At 36.2% G+C, this 17981-nt stretch overlaps 1 protein-coding gene and 1 long non-coding RNA gene across 13 annotated transcripts in view; one reads left to right on the forward strand and one right to left on the reverse strand.

The window, feature by feature from the left end:
* The window catches only part of LOC149501776 (uncharacterized), a 423933-nt gene that overhangs the window by 160756 nt on the left and 245196 nt on the right, over positions 1-17981 (forward strand). The gene's annotated exons all lie outside the window — the stretch shown is intronic.
* The window catches only part of dac (dachshund family transcription factor), a 174941-nt gene that overhangs the window by 66132 nt on the left and 90828 nt on the right, over positions 1-17981 (reverse strand). For all 12 annotated transcript variants that reach the window (XM_028178636.2, XM_028178632.2, XM_028178631.2 and 9 more), the window contains 2 exons: positions 17313-17502; positions 14292-14351 (listed from right to left, as the gene is read on the reverse strand). In XM_028178636.2, the coding sequence (XP_028034437.2) occupies positions 14292-14351; positions 17313-17502 (250 nt within the window). The remainder of the gene's footprint in view (positions 1-14291; positions 14352-17312; positions 17503-17981) is intronic.

A 17981-nucleotide genomic window follows, 5' to 3' on the forward strand; every position in this document is an offset into this window, starting at 1 on the left:
TGTTCCTTTCAGATAAATTGTGGAGTTCCCTCACAGACTGTCAGCAAGGACCGAAAATTCCGCAACCAAATAACATTATTCATTCACTTGTCATAAAGAAAATTGGCGAGGAATCACTGTGAAACTGGAAAAAATAACGCGTAATTTGCAAGTCATAACGGGAAAATCGAGTTTTTCATTCGGGGGAAGCAAATTTGTTTGAATAAATGCTTAGCTTTAGTAAATATAAACGCAATAAAGCACTACTATATTCACAGAATAAAAGAAGTATTGTTTTTCCGAACTACCAAAATTATAGCCTACATAATATTATTAACTGTACTAGGAATAAAATTATATAGAGTTTTTTTTTGTGCGTTGTCTATACATAATGTACACTATGTTTGAATAAAATTCTCTATGGATCTCAGCAATGTCTTGTTTTAGAATTCGGTACTTATATCCTTTTCAGTTTCCGATGTGGAAAACAAATGAACAATAGTTTAAAAAAACTAACAAAATACGCTTTTATAGAAAATCAAACTAAAACATAGAAAATAAGTTTTAATAAATTTGAATTAAAAATAGTGTAAGAAAAAATGATTTTATTGTAAAAAAGCGTGGGTTGTTTTTCAGGATATTATCAAAATAACCCTTCTACTCATATCTGCTCATAAAATATTTATAACTACTGATACCATGCACCCACGCTTTTTTTTTCATTTTTTTTTTAAATATTGAACGGTCATCGTTCCTTAATAAGTATACCGAATTTCGAGTCGAAGGGGGTCAAAATCATGTTCAAATATTCCGTTACATACATACGTCTGAAGCTAATAAATAAAAGCGTATTAATAAAAAAAGACCAACAACGCTACTTTCTATTTTAGTATGTATTAGCAGACACGTGAACGGCGTAATGAACATATATCGGAGTTTAACGCAGTTAGTTAACGTTAACCATTGCCATTACAGAATGGGTAGTGGCCTAAACAGATATTCCGGGGCACGAGCGCGGACAATGCGTTGCAATCTACCCACCAAAGCCAACGTACGTTGATTAGTTAATACAGAAACGTTCACATAACCTAATACCGAACTACCGACCGCTCCGTTCCGAACCGTCCTTGTATGCATAATCTGATTAACTTAAGTATTAAACAAAGCTTTCGGTAATAGTGTCCTCGATTTACATAGCCGAACGACGCTCTCTTATGTCGATTGAAGCCTTTTGAATACGAAATTAATGTATATAATTGCATTTACGGTCGCGTTTAAACAAACACTCCGGATTTGCATTCGCCGGAATCGATTAAGAAAATCAAATCCTGTCGGAGCGTCGCTGCGTAAAACATTTGCTTGACACCCAAATCAAAAATCGTTTTAGCACACCCTCAGGAGGGGTGGTCGGGGAAATGTCGACGCCTCAACATTTATTATTTCAGACATATCACTCGCATGCAAAACAAACTCGGTCCGATCCATCAAAAAGTTTCGTCTCATCCCCTACGCCTCCACCAGAACGAATCGAGTGTGTAAGTACTGCGGTCTCAGGAAACCGGTCACTATTACTTCTATTTTTAATTTCATTCTCATTTGTACCGAATTTAATTTGGCATTTAATGAATTTAATAGCATGATCATTCGAATTACGCAACAATAAAAAAAAACAAGATTATGATAAAGACTGTTAATAAAGTTTTAGTCCAAGTAAATACATTTCATCGCCACTTACATTTGTAGACTAATGTACTTTCGTTTGATAGGCAGTAAACAGTCTTGAGAGAATAAATAAGCTTGTTCATTCAAAAGAAATGAGCATTGTAGCCCCCGGAACAGTCAACAAAGCTTCGAAGAAAATCGAGCGAAAAAGGCTAAAAACACCTTAGGGGTTTACTAATCGAATAAAAAATATCAGCGACCGATGCCGATGTGTAGGGGGAGAAACGGAATAAATTATAAAGAAAATACAAGTAGCGGAGGGGCGATTGTTATGAGTAAAAAGTTCAAAACATATGCAGATAACATAGCGTTTCGCTTTTGAAATGATGTAAAGGCAATATTGGCGTGTAATAACGCTGGAGCATTTGCATACGTTTGCTATAACGTTAGATGACGTAATTCCTTCCTTTATTTAGGGTTTTTTTTTTCACCACATTGAAAGGAGGTTAAAGCTTCAACTTACTCGGGAGCATAAATCTCTGAAAACGTATTCTACGTAATGTAAGTTATTCCAAAATGTTTTGGTCCAAAATTTTTAAATAATAAAATGACATCGAATTTGGAATAGCCGAAACAAGAATTTTTTTCGTTGCGCCCAAATATTTGTTTTAAAAGTTACAAGGAAATCTGTTGAGGAACATTTATCATCTGAAAAAGTAGATCTTTGAAATAATAGGAAAGAAGTAACATGATGACTTGTCGTCGGGCGCACCCTTCGCATAAACGTCACGATGTCATTTGTAAAAATTGCGGCCTCCAAGTTCTCCAATTTTTTAACAAAAAAACGAATAGAGCCGTTTTTATCTTTGAAGTTCGAATAAATCGAGTCTTAGTTGAATGTAGTATGTATACAATATAAAGTCAATACCATGAAGTTGTTTAGCTCGTTATTGTTTTTGTAACTACATATGTTCCCAATTGGTGATCCTCATTCCTGAAGACGGCCAACACCGTTTATCAGGAGCCTCCTTTTAAATTTAACCGGCACTATCTTCTGTCTTTAGAGACATCTGGGTCGCTTAACAATCCATCCTGATGCGGATCATATTGAAGTTGGATAGACCGTACTAATTATATCTGTATCTACTGTATCTTATTATACTGTATCTAATTATCATTTTTATTTTTTGTTCATTTATACTATTTGAAGATTTCGGATTCACAACTTACATATAACGGAAATTACAACATTTCTATAGTATTTTGTTAATCGACAAGAAAAAAACACTTACTACTTTTAAGGGGAATGACGACTCAACAGCCTCATTGTTCCGTATCGGAAACCTCTAACCAAAACAACCAAATTCGAGGGCTGTGAGAAGAAATGGCAAAGACAGTGGAAACTCCAAGAGGGAAACCGGAGACAGTTATTTAAATTTGAATAATATAACATGAAAAAAATTACATCACTTAATACCATAATAAAAGTGCACTAAGCGACCGGGGCATTACGCCAAATAAGAGGAGGAGGGACATGCAAATTCCGCTTATGAAACGTGAAATGAAATATAAAATTTGTTCGTCGGGAAATAAAATATGTCTTCGGAAGCTTTAGAGCTCATTACGATATTAGAAGGACGTGAGGAGATTTAACTTGTCGCTCTCAAAGCTGTGAAGACAGATAGTACTTTGGGAATGTTACATTTTACTACTTTAATACAGTAAATTGTAGATTAGATAGTATGTTTTGGAACGGAAATTAGTTGTATAATGGTCAAAGAATTAAACAATGTACAAACATACTACGGATCTTCAAAATTTCCAAAAAATTCAAAACAAATAAAGATATGTGGTTTTTATCATCAAACATCCAATTCTTTTCAGTAAATTTGAAATATTTTCTTAATATGTTATATTATTAGTTAATTGAAGAGTTGTGTTAATGTAAAAACCTCCATGAGACACGCAAATTATTGCTGGATACACATATGATTGCAGCGAACGAGTTTCCGATCGGGTCCATTGAAGGTTATTGGGAATTAAGCATCGCTGTGTCGCCGTCTCCGGGGCGCAGTGTTGCCGTAATTATGCAAAATTGCTTCTACGATTCCTACACCCTCACTTTTTACGGACATTACCATTATCTGTAATGGCAGCGAGTTTTGATAATGTTGAATTTCACTGTACGATTATTAGGGTAATGGGAATCGAATTGCCCATTTTGTTACGACCTTTTTCACCGGGTCTGAGTTGAAGTTTTCTTTGTTTTAAAGTACCTTGTTAAAATTGTGAGAAATAAAGCCCTATTTTTATTTATTTATTGCTTAGATGGGTGGTCGAGCTCACAGCTCACCTGGTATTAAGTGGTTACTGGAGCCCATGGACATCTATGACGTAAATGCGCCACCCACCTTGAGATATAAGTTTTAAGGTCTCAAGTATAGCTACAACGGCTGCCCCACCCTTCAAACCGAAACGCATTACTGCTTCACGACAGAAATAGGCAGGGTGGTGGTACCTACCCGCGCGGACTCACAAGAGGTCCTACCACCAGTTTGGTTTAAATGTACCAGGCATAAAAGTTGATTGAATGATACGACACAGCCCTATAGCTTCAATACCTTTGGTCAACATGTAAATTTTAATTCGGGGCAGTTGAATTCGTTGCGTTCGTTTCCCGCAATTCCGTGACCACCGATTGCATGAATACGGCTTCATCGCTCATGCAAGTGGCTCGACCGCAGAAAATTTACAACCACCGAAGCGCAATTTAAATCTTAAGGGGCTTTTGATATCTCGTGTTTCATATGTCGTTCATTTGATATTTGTGCGGACGGTCAAATGGTATTTCTAGGTCCAAATCGGTGTAGATGACGTGGTCAGGTTTATGGGTGATAGTTGTGATCGCTCGCATTCACCGCAAAACGTTATGAACGAGACGATAATGGCACATCTACGTCCCTGTTTTATTTTGCGGTGATAATAATAAAATGATGATATAAATTCGCTAAAGTTATATTTATTTAATGGCATTGAGAACAGAACGTGGAATGTTAGTTATAAGTTTTCGATTAGGCTAAAATACGTGACATTAGATGATAATTAATAAATCAACAAAGAAGTACAGTAACTAACTTTGAGGTAAATGTCAATCGAGCAATATAATCAATTTCTTATATACTTTACCAGTTTTTGTGTTAGACAAAAAAATAAGCAGGAAGTTTTAATTAATATTAGTCGTGGCTTTGAAACGTAGATAAAGAATATCTGTAGATATAAACTCCTGACTCTTTGAAAATATTATCTGACAGACAGACACTGTATCAGTGTCATATTATCTTAAACCATAGTTGGACAATGTGACACATCGATCATAGTTTTGTTCACTATATTGATAAGAATAACAACTCCAAAGATAATGATAACCCAGTTAATTTTAATGAGTATCCTTCGTTCGTATTGTATTCTTAACGTAGATTAAATTAATTTCTTGAAAGAGTCAGTAATGTTATACTTATTTGAAAAAAAGCAAGTTCTGAGGGTAATGGCATTTTTCTCAGTGGTAAAATAGTGGCGTTTCAAATTGTAGTTGCGCTACAGAACGGCGCCTGTAGAGGTCCACTTGAACACATACCTATTTTTTTTTTTAATAATTATGAATGTTATCGAGAACTACCGAGAGCTTGCAATACATATATTATTTTTTTGTGTTTCAAATGTCAGTTGTTTTAGATGTAGTCTGCTCACTCAGCGTTACCGTTCTAATACCAACATGTTATGATAACAATCTGCATAATATAATTGGTGGGCTTAGATAAAATCGTACTTTCGCTTTAATGAAATCGAAGGTTTTTATCAACACGTGTGGGAGCTCTACACGTTTTGTTCGAACTTTACGGTGATTATCCGCTGTCTAATTACGAAACATTCTTGTCAAATTTTAATTGGTTTAACAAGCTTTAAATTTTAACGTTGAAGAAAAATTTGATTTTAATTTCGTTACATACAATCCTCTGTTTCCTAAGCTACGTCGATAAAGAAAGCATCCTACCTATTTGTAAATTATTTGATCGTTTCCTTATCAAGAGTAAATTTAAAGTTTTGACTCGCTAATAATGGTCTCATTATACTAAAATAATTCAAAAAGCTGTGACGTAAACTGTATGAGAACACGAATAAACAATACATATATTTAATTTTAACGATTCAATTAATATTTCAAGACAAATCATGAACATTTTTTTCAGAATATCATCAAGCACGATCGTAAAAATTTTATTGCAAAATACAAAACGTATTAACTGTTTTTTTTTTATATCTGTCTGATGAAAATGTATTCATCGAACATTTCAACGATGAGTAAACAAATTTGTTAATTAATGTAACAGAAACAAACGGGCGTATATTGCGGACATGCATACGTACGTACGTCACATATCGAAACGGGGAGTTTGGCAGAAAGTAAACACAAAATATAATTTAGAAGCAATTTGCCGCGGATATGTCCGCAATCAAATTGTCTCGTTAATACCACGGTGCTATCAAAACATTTGATTTGTGGCCGGCAGTGTAGGGTTGAGCGCGGTTATTTAGCCACACGATGGTTAACTTTCATTCGTAACCCTTGATTGTAATCAATTATTTTTTTATTTAGCATAGTTATTTGTCGACCAATGACAGACCTCACAAAAATCATGTTTCCGTATGAGTCAAATAGACAGTTATTTATACGGTTTGAAATGTTTGCTCGTAATAAAGGGTAATTTCAGTGGATTTATGCGGGCCCACACTCGACTCACAGCTGATGCGAAGTCAGCGTGTAAACAGTAAAATACTTTTTATTCCTGCTGTACGATTTCCCCGTTCCCGGGATTTGCATAACAGTAACGCGAAAGGTCAGGAAGCGAACAAAATGGCAAGTGTCCAGTTTGATGCCGATTCAGCACTGTTGGAATGGATTATTGTAACGCATTTAGTCACGAGAGTTTACTTGACAGACATTAATTTGTTTACTTTGAACAAAGTGGTAGGACCTCTTGTAAATCCGGACCGGTAGGTACCACCGCCTTGCCTATTTGTGCCGTGAAGCCGTAATGCGTTTCGGTTTGAAGGGTGTGTGCAGACATTGTAACTATACTGAGACCTTAGAACTTATATCTCGAGGTGGCTGGCGCATTTACGTTGTAGATGTCTATGAGCTCCAGTAACCAATTAACATCAGGTGGGCTGTGAGCTCGTCCACCCATCTAAGCAATAAAAAAAAATTAATAGATGAATTGGTGATGATTTTGATAGCGAGTAAAATGTTTCCTAATGTATGTAGGCTTTTTCATTTGTGATTTAAATGCAACTTGCATATCGACTTGCGCTTATCCCGATTTAATAAAACTAGATGGTGACCGAGCTTTGCTCGTTTTTTTTTTGATAACGCCATCTTTAAAGCGGTTAGTTGCCCTCAATTAAGAAAAATAGTATTATTATTCGCCAATAGATGTCGGGAAGAGTTGTTTATTGAAAACGCGAATAATACAACATTTTCCGAAAATAAATCGTAGCTATATCGATTTATCGCCCCCGAAATCCCCTGTATACAAAATTTTATGAAAATCGTTGGAGCCGTTTCCGAGATTCAGCTTATATACATATTATTATATATTAATATACAAGAATTGCTCGTTTAAAGGTATAAGATTACTAATTTGAAATACAGTTCAAAGATTCTCCCTTAATTACGTCAGCAAATAACGACGAAATTATTTTTTCATGACGTGTCAAACGCAGCACGGAATGTTCAAACTCAGCCGTTGAAATGCATATTCATGGTTGCTCCGCGCCACATGCAAATCGTGATTTACACACTGTAATGAATTCTTTTGATCTGTAGATTCACATATTTGATTTACCCCATCGACGTGGGTATAACATGACACGTTGATTTCGTATTCATAGTTTTTGTGGTCAGCAATCTTCGTTTGTTCGACGTGTTAATCGCGAATGGATTCACAGAATATGTATGATTTTGCATGCAAATACACAAATTGCTTAATTACAATTTTTACACGTGTTGGATAATTCGTGAATTGTTTTGTTAAGTTGTATTATTCTTTTATATGTACTGATAAACCACATTATACAAAATATTTTTATAGCGTTGATGGAGAAACGAAGGCACGACAAACGTTTTGTTAGTAAGTTACTAGAAACTATAACATGATTGTCACCGTACACCCCTTGATTAATCATTATTTTCCCTACCTATGCTGATAGCCTTGAGAGGCTATTTCAGCTTCACCCTAACGTTTGTAGGTGAGCTCACGGGGCTCAAACCGGAGTTTTGCTAACACTGGCCCTAGCAAGAGCAGTGCTTCGCAGAATCTACCAACGGATCGGAAGCGCGACCCACTGAGAAGATCCGGCGAGAAACTCAGTGGGCTGTGTCTGTGGGTTAATTCGCTCGTCGAGCCCTTCGTCGCAAGCGACGGGTTCGATGAGGACGGTGACCGGTACCTAAAAGCACCGTTAATGGATCAGGAGGATTCGTAATGACGTGTTTTGGGCGACGTCGACTGTTTACCATTCGGTCTACAGGATCGGGTATGGAATAATCATAATGTAACTACGTACATTGTAATACAAGGCGTAGCATTCGTTTTATTTGTAGTGAAAATTGCAAATTAGAAGAAGAAAAGGTTAGTACAAAATTAATACAGGAGACCCTCTAGTTTATAAACATTACAAAAGTAGTAATATCAGCTCATAGAAGCTTGAACAACAATTTCTACTGATTAACATCTGTACTGAATATGATCTAATAAGATTACTTTGTTGCAACAGGCAAATTATTTCGTACTTTTTTTTTTTTTTTTATTGCTTAGATGGGTGGACGAGCTCACAGCCCACCTGGTGTTAAGTGGTTACTGGAGCCCATAGACATCCACAACGTAAATGCGCCACCCACCTTGAGATACAAGTTCTAAGGTCTCAAGTATAGTTACAACGGCTGCCCCACCTTTCAAACCGAAACGCATTACTGCTTCACGGTAGAAATAGGCAGGGTGGTGGTACCCACCCGCGCGGACTCACAAGAGGTCCTACCACCAGTGAAAACTTGTTTATATAATAATATAAAACTACATTTTTCTCACGAAGGAAATACGCTCGATTGATTCAAACAATGAATCAACCATTGGTTAAAGTCGATAACAAAAAAAAACGTATTGTGAAACTGGATGCTTTTTTTTAACGTGATTTAAAAGTACAACTAAAAACTAACATAATTACTTTACTGATTCAACTGTGTGAAAGAAACAGAAATGACAAGACGATGACAAATGAGCACCGCTCGCATCCAACACAGTCGGGTGGCGGACCTCATCAAATTATTCCCCACTTAAAAATCTCCGTAAACAAAAACGGGCCAAGGGAAAAAATATTCCCGGGATAAAAAAGGTATTGGCAACATTGATTGATGTGTACTAATAGGGCGCGAAGAAATGAGACCGCTGTATAATTAAAAGAGAAGTGACAACTTCTGTCAATGACAATGTGGCCAACTATGTCTAGAAATAGAGCACTCACGTATTTTAGTGAGGAAGTAATTAGTGTTGCCGACTTATTAAAAATTATTGAGTGAAGGCTGAGTTATTGATAACCTATGAGTTTCCATATATATCGACTCTTCAATTTGTTTTTATATTTTGAATCTTATCTATGTATTACATAATGCGATGGACGTATTATCTAAAGAAAAGTTGATCTTCGGAAAATATTAAATTAATTTATAGCATGATTAAAAATACGTATCCCGTGAAGTGAAGGCATCGTATTTTTAGCCTCCCTCCTGGAAATGACACCCGAATGAAGGATGGAATAATGAATGTTTTCCACCACGCCCGGCACGCGTCGCCGCATAAAATAACATTTGCAATTAGCATAACCAGCTGTTTTAACGAAAAATACGGCTCATAAATTACAATTGTCATCGCAATAAAGATTCGCCAAGTAATTACATTTATGAAACAAGCTTCATGTCATAGGAATTATTTAGCTTTAATTCTTGAGTGTGATTTAAATAATAAATCGACTTGCTATATTTAACAAGCACGCGTTACCGTCTTTATTAATTTTTTATTTAAATTTAGGAAAAATATCGAACATCCGATCAGAATATAACACCTACATCATTGAGGGAGGTGACAAAGTACATTTTTTTCTCTAAAGCTTTCGTTTATCGCCGTGTACATATCATTAGTAATGCAAAATAATGGGACACAGACACCGCGTGCCGTTTGCTGGCTAATGATTGATGTTTTCCCCCATATTTTTGATGAGAAATTTGACTTGTGCTGTCAGACGTTGGATCCAGATTAATATTAGGTGACGCTGCACCTTACGGATTCCGTTCTCGTTATAATATACTGTTAAAGTTCGTGATAATATAATTATTTAAGATTTTTTATTTTAATTTTAGGTACCTACGTCTACGAAACATGAATGGCTGAACATGTCTATTTAACAATCTTTACATGAACCGGGTGCTCTGAAAGCTTTACTTTATAGAATTAATTATAAGGACAATGTGAAATATTTCATCCACAACCACACTTCGTATATTTTATACGGGACAATGAAAATGTAACATCAAAGCTAATAAAACGAATAGTTGGGGTCACCGACAGAACTAACGAAGAACAGTTTTCGCCATAAAAGGGCAAAGTACAAAGAGCCAGATAAAATTCCAGTGCGACCGCATCAGTGACAAACTCGGAAGGTATTCAGAGCGCCAACGATGGCCGTGACTAGGCACCCTTTGCGTAGCGCCCTCTGCATATTAGCACTGAAAATCAAAAGTCGTTATTATTAATGATTCCGGGCCATGACAATCTAAATATCTTCGTAGCCCGCTGAAAGTTACCCACTAATCGTCCGAAATTGTTCACGGCTAATACTGCGATATAAATGTACAGAGTCACCAGATGCGATCGTCTTGAATCATCTTTCAAAATAGAAGAAGAAAAATCACTTAAGATTCGCAGCATTCAGTGTCTTTATCTTTCGGATACAAGAGTTCATTTTATGACCATTAATTTCGCCTTTTCCTCGGGTGTTTTATCACAACGGCTGCGAGGCTCTGTCGCCCGTCTCATTAATCAAAAGCATTTGTTTACAACGAAGGGAATTTGATTTGATTAAAATAATTCGCAATATCCTTGATAAATATCACCCTCGGTCTTCGTTTGATCTTCGCTGAAATTAATGGTGGAGGATTCAATCACGCAAACGTTACTCCCGCAATACTTCACTCATGTTCAGCTCCTGAACAACAAATCGTAAGTTTATCCTGATAACTTAATAGATAAAAAAAAAAAAACAATTTTCCTCATGAAGCCTGATATATGAGTCCGTGCGAGTGGATATCAACCTGCCGATTTCTACCGTAAAGCTGACATACGCTCGTGGCATTATACACGCTGTCATGCTATCCCTCTAAAAACTCTTAATTTCTACATCATACTTTTAGTAGTCATACTTAATTCATCGTGCTATCCTCATAATTAGTTGAATCCTCATCTCAGTTTCCTATCAACTCTCCCCTAATTCGTAATTCGAGTAGCAGTCCGTTGACGTTCGGGTTGGTGCTACCGTCTTGTATATGTATCCGCCGCAAAACAATAATACATATTTTGTGGTGTAAAGTCGTATCGACTTTAAGCTAAAGCGATTGAGTCTTCCAATACCTTGAAGACTCGTATTTTTCATTAGATAACAATATCGATTGCCGGAAAATATAGCATTCGCAAAACTCGTGGAGAAATCAATAAAATTTTCTCGTATTTTTCAATCTTAAAAGTCAAATCGAATTAAGGGTCAGTAAACAGCGTTATCTTTCCGTAGCAAGGGGCACGGGGATGAATAACGATCGCCGTCACTGCGATGTGTGCCGGGCCGGGTGGCGTGTGCCCTCGGTGCGCGACCGGCTTAACCCGCCGCTTTCGACGATTAATCGCAGCTAATTCGAACCGAAACGGAATTAAACCGGACGAATGCATTGATCCGGACGATTTGTTGACTCTTGATTGAGTCTCTTTGCGTAAAACATCCGGATCCATCAATCACTAGTGCTTAACGTTCCAGAGCTTGAAACGCGGTGACTGTGTGAATATCTGTTTTAATTTTCATTCACTCTTTCCAAATGTAACCATTGTACACTATCAAACGTGTTGTGGTGAAATAATTCAAGAAGTCATTTAACAATTAAAAGATTGAAAACAAGCATTGTGGCATAGTCCCTCCCCCCCAACCCCGTCCGCCGCGCACATCTAAACAAATCAGATTAATGTAATGCGATCGAGACTCTTGAGTGAACAAAACAAACAGCACAAATTATATTACTCAGAGGTAATCCTGTCAATTAGTCGGACTTAGTATTGAGAACCGGTCGCGAACGCATGCGCACGTTTAACGAGCCAATGATCATCTTAAAACGAGGTTTTGTTACTGTAGACTATTTATTTTGTCTTTCAAATACCACATGGTATAATTGAATTGATTTTATATTACGAAATACTTATCGAATTGGAATTAATCTATGGTCGCGTGCTCTAATCGTAAATCTTATTTGATTTGAGATGATGTTAGTTTTATAAGGAATTTGCCAATAACAGTTTAGTATAATTTTCTCTTCTATCGGTTAACCGATTTCCTTTTTTGTTAAGTAATAAAGTAACTGTTAATAAGCTGTGATTCCATCAATAGATCATGGAAATGGTCAGTTGTTTGTTTTAGAAAATCTCAAATACAAAATAAATATAAAATATAAAACATGACGTGTCAGAGATTTTTTTCGGATTTCAATCATTGGGCGAGCACTATCAACGTAGTTATGATTCACATTCAAGACCTTAGTACGTTTACGTTGTAGATGTCTGTGGGCTCCAGTAACCACTTAACACCAGGTGGGCTGTGAGCTCGTCCACCCATCTAAGCAATAAAAAAAAGACACATATGAGACTTGTTCTTTTTGATCTCAAATTTTTATATCTCCCACTCAGATACTTCGATCGGATGTCGAATTGAACCTGAAGCCTGTAGTTCTGGGTGAGATGTCCGGATCAAACTAAGCTAACAATCTTATGAAAGGCGGTATCTATTAATGCTATAAAAATAAACACAGATTTTAAGGATTGTATCTCAGTAATTAAATACTACTCAATTCTAATCAGAGCGTAGACAGACCTCAACTTGTTCGACCTACTGATAATAGTTTCCTATTATTTGTAATGAACTGGTATCAGTAGGTTGTACCTCAGTCCTAGTATCTTGGCTTACTTTACTATTGACGACTTAGCCTAGTACATGTCCTCTTAATTCGTCCATCTGATTCCTGTCTTAAGTACTAGGGCTAGGAATGTTGCAAGCATGCACAATTGGATGCTACCGTTTTGCAGCGGAGAAACCGTTTATTAGAAGATAGAGCAGTCGTGACACCAAATCAATTCATACTACTATTCCACATTATAGCCAGTTAAGATAGATCCCGTAAATATTTCATATTAGATAAGTCGTTAGTTGACTTGCTAAGACTAATAAGTAAAGCAGAGACTAGATTTTCGAAGAAGTTTACTAGAAATACATCTGTGTATACTCGTAACAAATCTATTCAATGGTACCGGTTCAACGGTTCATTATCCATACTAGCTGTTTGTATTAGCGTGTAGTAATTTAATTTCTAATAATAATTGTATAGATACAATAAAATATTCAAAAACTAAAATGATCGATATCTCGCCGAATAAATTTAAATTCTATTTCGCGAGCGCCAAATTGATGAGTAATTTCTTTTAAAATGCTGTAATCCCGGAGCGAGCCGGGACGATGGCCGGCTGACAGTGACACATCGGTACACGAGCCTGTCCGATTGTAATTCTACCTCAGACTCGACTCTCGCCAGACCCTATGGATACACGACTTTGTTAAACAATCCACTAAATTTAATTTCGAGGGCACAACATTTTAAATGACGATTCCGCATTGTTTAATTTTTGAGTTGCCTTTCATAGCGGTGCGTAGCGTTTCCACAAAATGAAAATCCGTCAACCATTTAATATAAATTCCTTCCGGCGCCCAAGACATCGATCTAGTACGGAAAGGAAACGTTCGAACGCAGTCACTTCAAAACGAAGTCAAAACCGCGAGTATCAAAGCGACCCGCCGATCAATCACCATCCATTAAACAAGAAAAGAAAAGTACTTTCCCCCAACGATTGGCCCTCGAATCGGCCCAATTTACATGAGAGCCGCTTTTTCCTCGCGTCGAGATTAGCCCCTGAATGAGTTTGATGAATCGCCGGGACCCCGCAACCGGCGGGCTCTGCGAGCGGTCATTTGTTAAAAATACACCCGATCCACGGATCTAATTGTCTCTTCTAATTTCACACCCTTCGTTGATATCAGCGCCCTTTTTAAATTACACAAATTCTTTGTTTTTTTTTTACTATGTTCAAATCTTTGTAATATTAAAGAGCAGTAAAACTTGATCATGGTGATGATGAAAACGGAAAATAAAAAGAAATTAAATCGAAAAACAGTAGGAGCAAGATAGACAAAACCAATATTCGGGAAAGGTGAAGCTAGGTTCTTCGGCATCTTACCTTTCGAGATGTTTTACGATGTCCTCATATGCCGCTCTACAATTCTCCCATATACCAGATCTGTAGACAAAGAAAAATAAAATAAGAAAAAACGAAGAACCTTTAGAGAAACAGTCAACAAAAATAAAGGAAACTTGAAATGATCGTGTACGTATTTGTTTTCGGAATGATTGTAGTTGTTCAAACTACTGGACAGCTATATATTTATCACTCAGGACAGCTTGCAACAAATTATATTTGAACCTAATTTCGTTACATCTTACTTAATAATTACTATTATAAAGATCAAATTATCGGTTTGTGGTCATTGACGTAGGGTTTTTATATATCAATGTTTGTGGCACATATATTTATGTAGGTACGTAGCAGATGTAACTGCTGTGTCTAATTATTTATCAGATTATGGTTTAATATTTAAACATAACCTGTTATTAAATTTTTCTTACAATCAAACATCGACGAAAACGGTAAATATTATTTATACCTATGAGTTTAAGGTTTTGTTCATTTGAGATTGGTGGAATTGGCTGTGCCTCTAGCATTCCTAATGTCCATGAACAACGGTAACTACTCACCATGAGCTGTATGATAGACTATCTATAAGAGCAATAAAAAAACCCATAACACCGCAATATCAAAGCTAAAGGCTTATTTTCATCATTTATAAAATTATGGTAGAAAACGACTATGAGCACGCATTCGGGTATCCCATTCTCTCTTATCTTTGGTAAGTAGCCTTAAATAAGAAAAGTAGGAAGATATTTTATGGCTCAATCGTACTGCCCAATTCAATGTATACTAGTAATAAAAGCTTTTCAGTGTCCAAAATTTTGAAGTTTTTACCATAACAATCTTACGAAAATAAAAAAATGAAGTTCGAAACGAAACAAGGGGTTCGTATTTTAAAGTAATAATTATGAGCACTCAATATTAAATGTACCGTTAGATGGAGCGAAGGGTCGAACAAATTAATTATGTTTTAAAAACAATCGCTTATATTTGTAACGTGACCACTCATGCGTGATTGTTGAAATTGTTTCTCGATTACTTTTAACTCTTTTGTTTCTTCCGTCAAAGCTTTCTTCAGGATTTATTATCCAAAGAATGCTCCTTGCTAAGAATGCTTGAGAGATGTTTTGTTTCACGTCAATGGATGATGGCTCTTGTTTGTATTCTGTTCATTGTTTAGTACGAGTATATAAAAGTATCACTATTGATATTTTCTGTTTTATTTTTATTGTATTCGATGACTGTGTGCATACAATAAATATTGCCTACTGCCATTTTGTCTCCATCGCGTGTTTGTATAAGTAGAATTTTCATCTTATATTCCTACCAACTTGAATTAAAATGAAATTCGGTCCAATAAAACCAATGGCTCTAAGCATTAAAATATAAAAAGTCACATATACCCAAAACTTTTTATTCAAAGTGTATTTATTTAATGAGAAAATATAAGACAGTAGGGTAAATGAAGTGAGTATTGTGGGTCTTCGGAACGGAAGTGGGGGCATTCAGTGTTTGTACTTATCTAACAGGATTAACTTCCTACCCTTACGTTTAGCCTGTGCCACTTGTCGTCTGACCCGCTTATAGGTTTCTTTTCGTCGACTTATTCTTAATCCATTTATATACTATTATTACGACTGTATTTCTTAAACTATACATGCAGGACTGTAGTAGGAAGTCGAATAAATGCTACTCACTAGGCTTCAAAAGTCAAGGGCAGGGTAGCCGTTGTTTATGCGACTGAGACTTTGATCTTACGTGTTAACATTCGAAAACTCGTCTGTATATCTAAATCTATCATCGTGTATTGGGAATAATGTTTAAATACCTTAAGCATTTATTTAGGTATTTTATTGCAAGCATGTGATACAACGTTTCATGGATTCCCTATTTCTGCTGCAAACCAGTTACAGTTTTTACAGTTGAGACGACGACCTCATGTCTCAAGATGGGTGACTGAATTCAAAAAGTAAGAAAGGTCGACCAGTCAAAAAGAATAATTTGAAATACGTGAAACGGTTTTGAGCAATACACTGACTAGTTGGATAAACACCAGTATGGTAGTGATGTTATGGTTCGTTGAAAGCTCTTCAAATGTTTATTACTTCAATATATGAGTTGATTGCTACCTTATCTATCAAAAACTATCAAAGAAAATATACTGCAGCTCTATGATAGTAAAAAGAATTAAACAAAGTCTTAGTATTAGTATAGTATACTGTATTTAACAATTAACAAATTCCTTTTTTTTTCCTTCCTATGTTGATAGGCTTGATTTTGTAGTCTATCAAAAATACCTTTTTCATTTTCAGAGCATTACTTCAGAGCAACTGCATAATTTCTATCTAAGTGACTATAAATTCTTACAAAACGTAATGAACAAGACCCTGTAATAATTCCTTCAATAATTTTCTATGTAGTCTAAAGATAAACAGTCTTTTTTCAGTACACATTGATTTTCGTGCTATTTCAGTTTATCGTCTCTAAGTTTGGTAAACAATTTGTATTCATAAATTATGGTAAAGTTTATCTTTTAATCAATAAAACCAAAATAGTCTAGCATCCGGTAATACTATTTATGACAACCAAATATGTAGTTAGTGATCCACATCGGTGTCCAAGCCGTAAAAATGGTAATATAATTTTTCCAGGGGTGTTACACTTTTAATTCTTTTCAATTTTATAGAGCCATCAACGAACAGTAAAACAGACATTGAAGGATGTTTAAACTTTAAAGAAATATTCAATGTTATTTCTTTACTTTTTCAAGTCAATGTGTCTATGATTTAAACAATTCTACCTGTTACTATAAACAGAATTAACCCATAGACACAACCCACTGAGTTTCTCGCCAGATCTTCTCAGTGGGTTGCTAGGGTCAGTGTTAGCATCTAGTTAAGGTTACGCTGAAATAGCCTCTCAAGGCTATCAGTTTAGGTAGGGAAAAAAAAGAAGAAAGAAGCAGACATAAGATATATACTGAATGACAGTCAATAATCATTAACATTTTACCTTGCTAATGCTTCCATGTTGTGCATTGGTTGGCCTTTAATGATGGAGCCGTCCGGTCTGGGCACGCCGTGATGAGGCATTCCGGGAGACATGAGAGCGTGCTGGTGCATGAAGCCCATAGGACCAAGGTGCGTCGGTGGCGCGTTGTATCCGTTGGCGAGGAGTGGTGACTTTTCAAGTCGAGCCATTTCTGTATAATAAATAAAATACAATAAGTTACAAGTTTTACACAGACCTTTTAGAAATCCTAATTATTGAGGGTAGTAGTTATATTTTCTCAGAAACTCTTTATTTTACTTTTAGTTTTATTAGAAAATGAAAACCCCGCCCTCCGAATTGTTTCCATAACGCCATTTAGAAGTAACACTCAGGTAAAATCCAATTAATTCCCAGTATTATCATTTAATTACAGGTTCCAATAATCGAATCGCCCGTTAAATGGTGTATCAACAATAATAAAATGAGCAATGAATTTCGAGACTATTGTTTTCTGGGAACCACAAACAACCCGTGTAAACATAGAGGGGGCGTTACGCAAATATTCTTAAAATGACCCCCCGACGGGGGTTTCAGAGGTACCAAAGGTGGTCTTCGACTGTCCATGACCTCTCCTTCCCCCTGTGAGGTCACCAAACCGACTAGGGCGTCGGAAACAATTAACAAGGTGTC

This window comes from Bombyx mandarina, chromosome 12 (assembly GCF_030267445.1).
Source record: "Bombyx mandarina strain Sakado chromosome 12, ASM3026744v2".
Taxonomy (NCBI): Eukaryota; Metazoa; Arthropoda; class Insecta; order Lepidoptera; family Bombycidae; genus Bombyx; species Bombyx mandarina.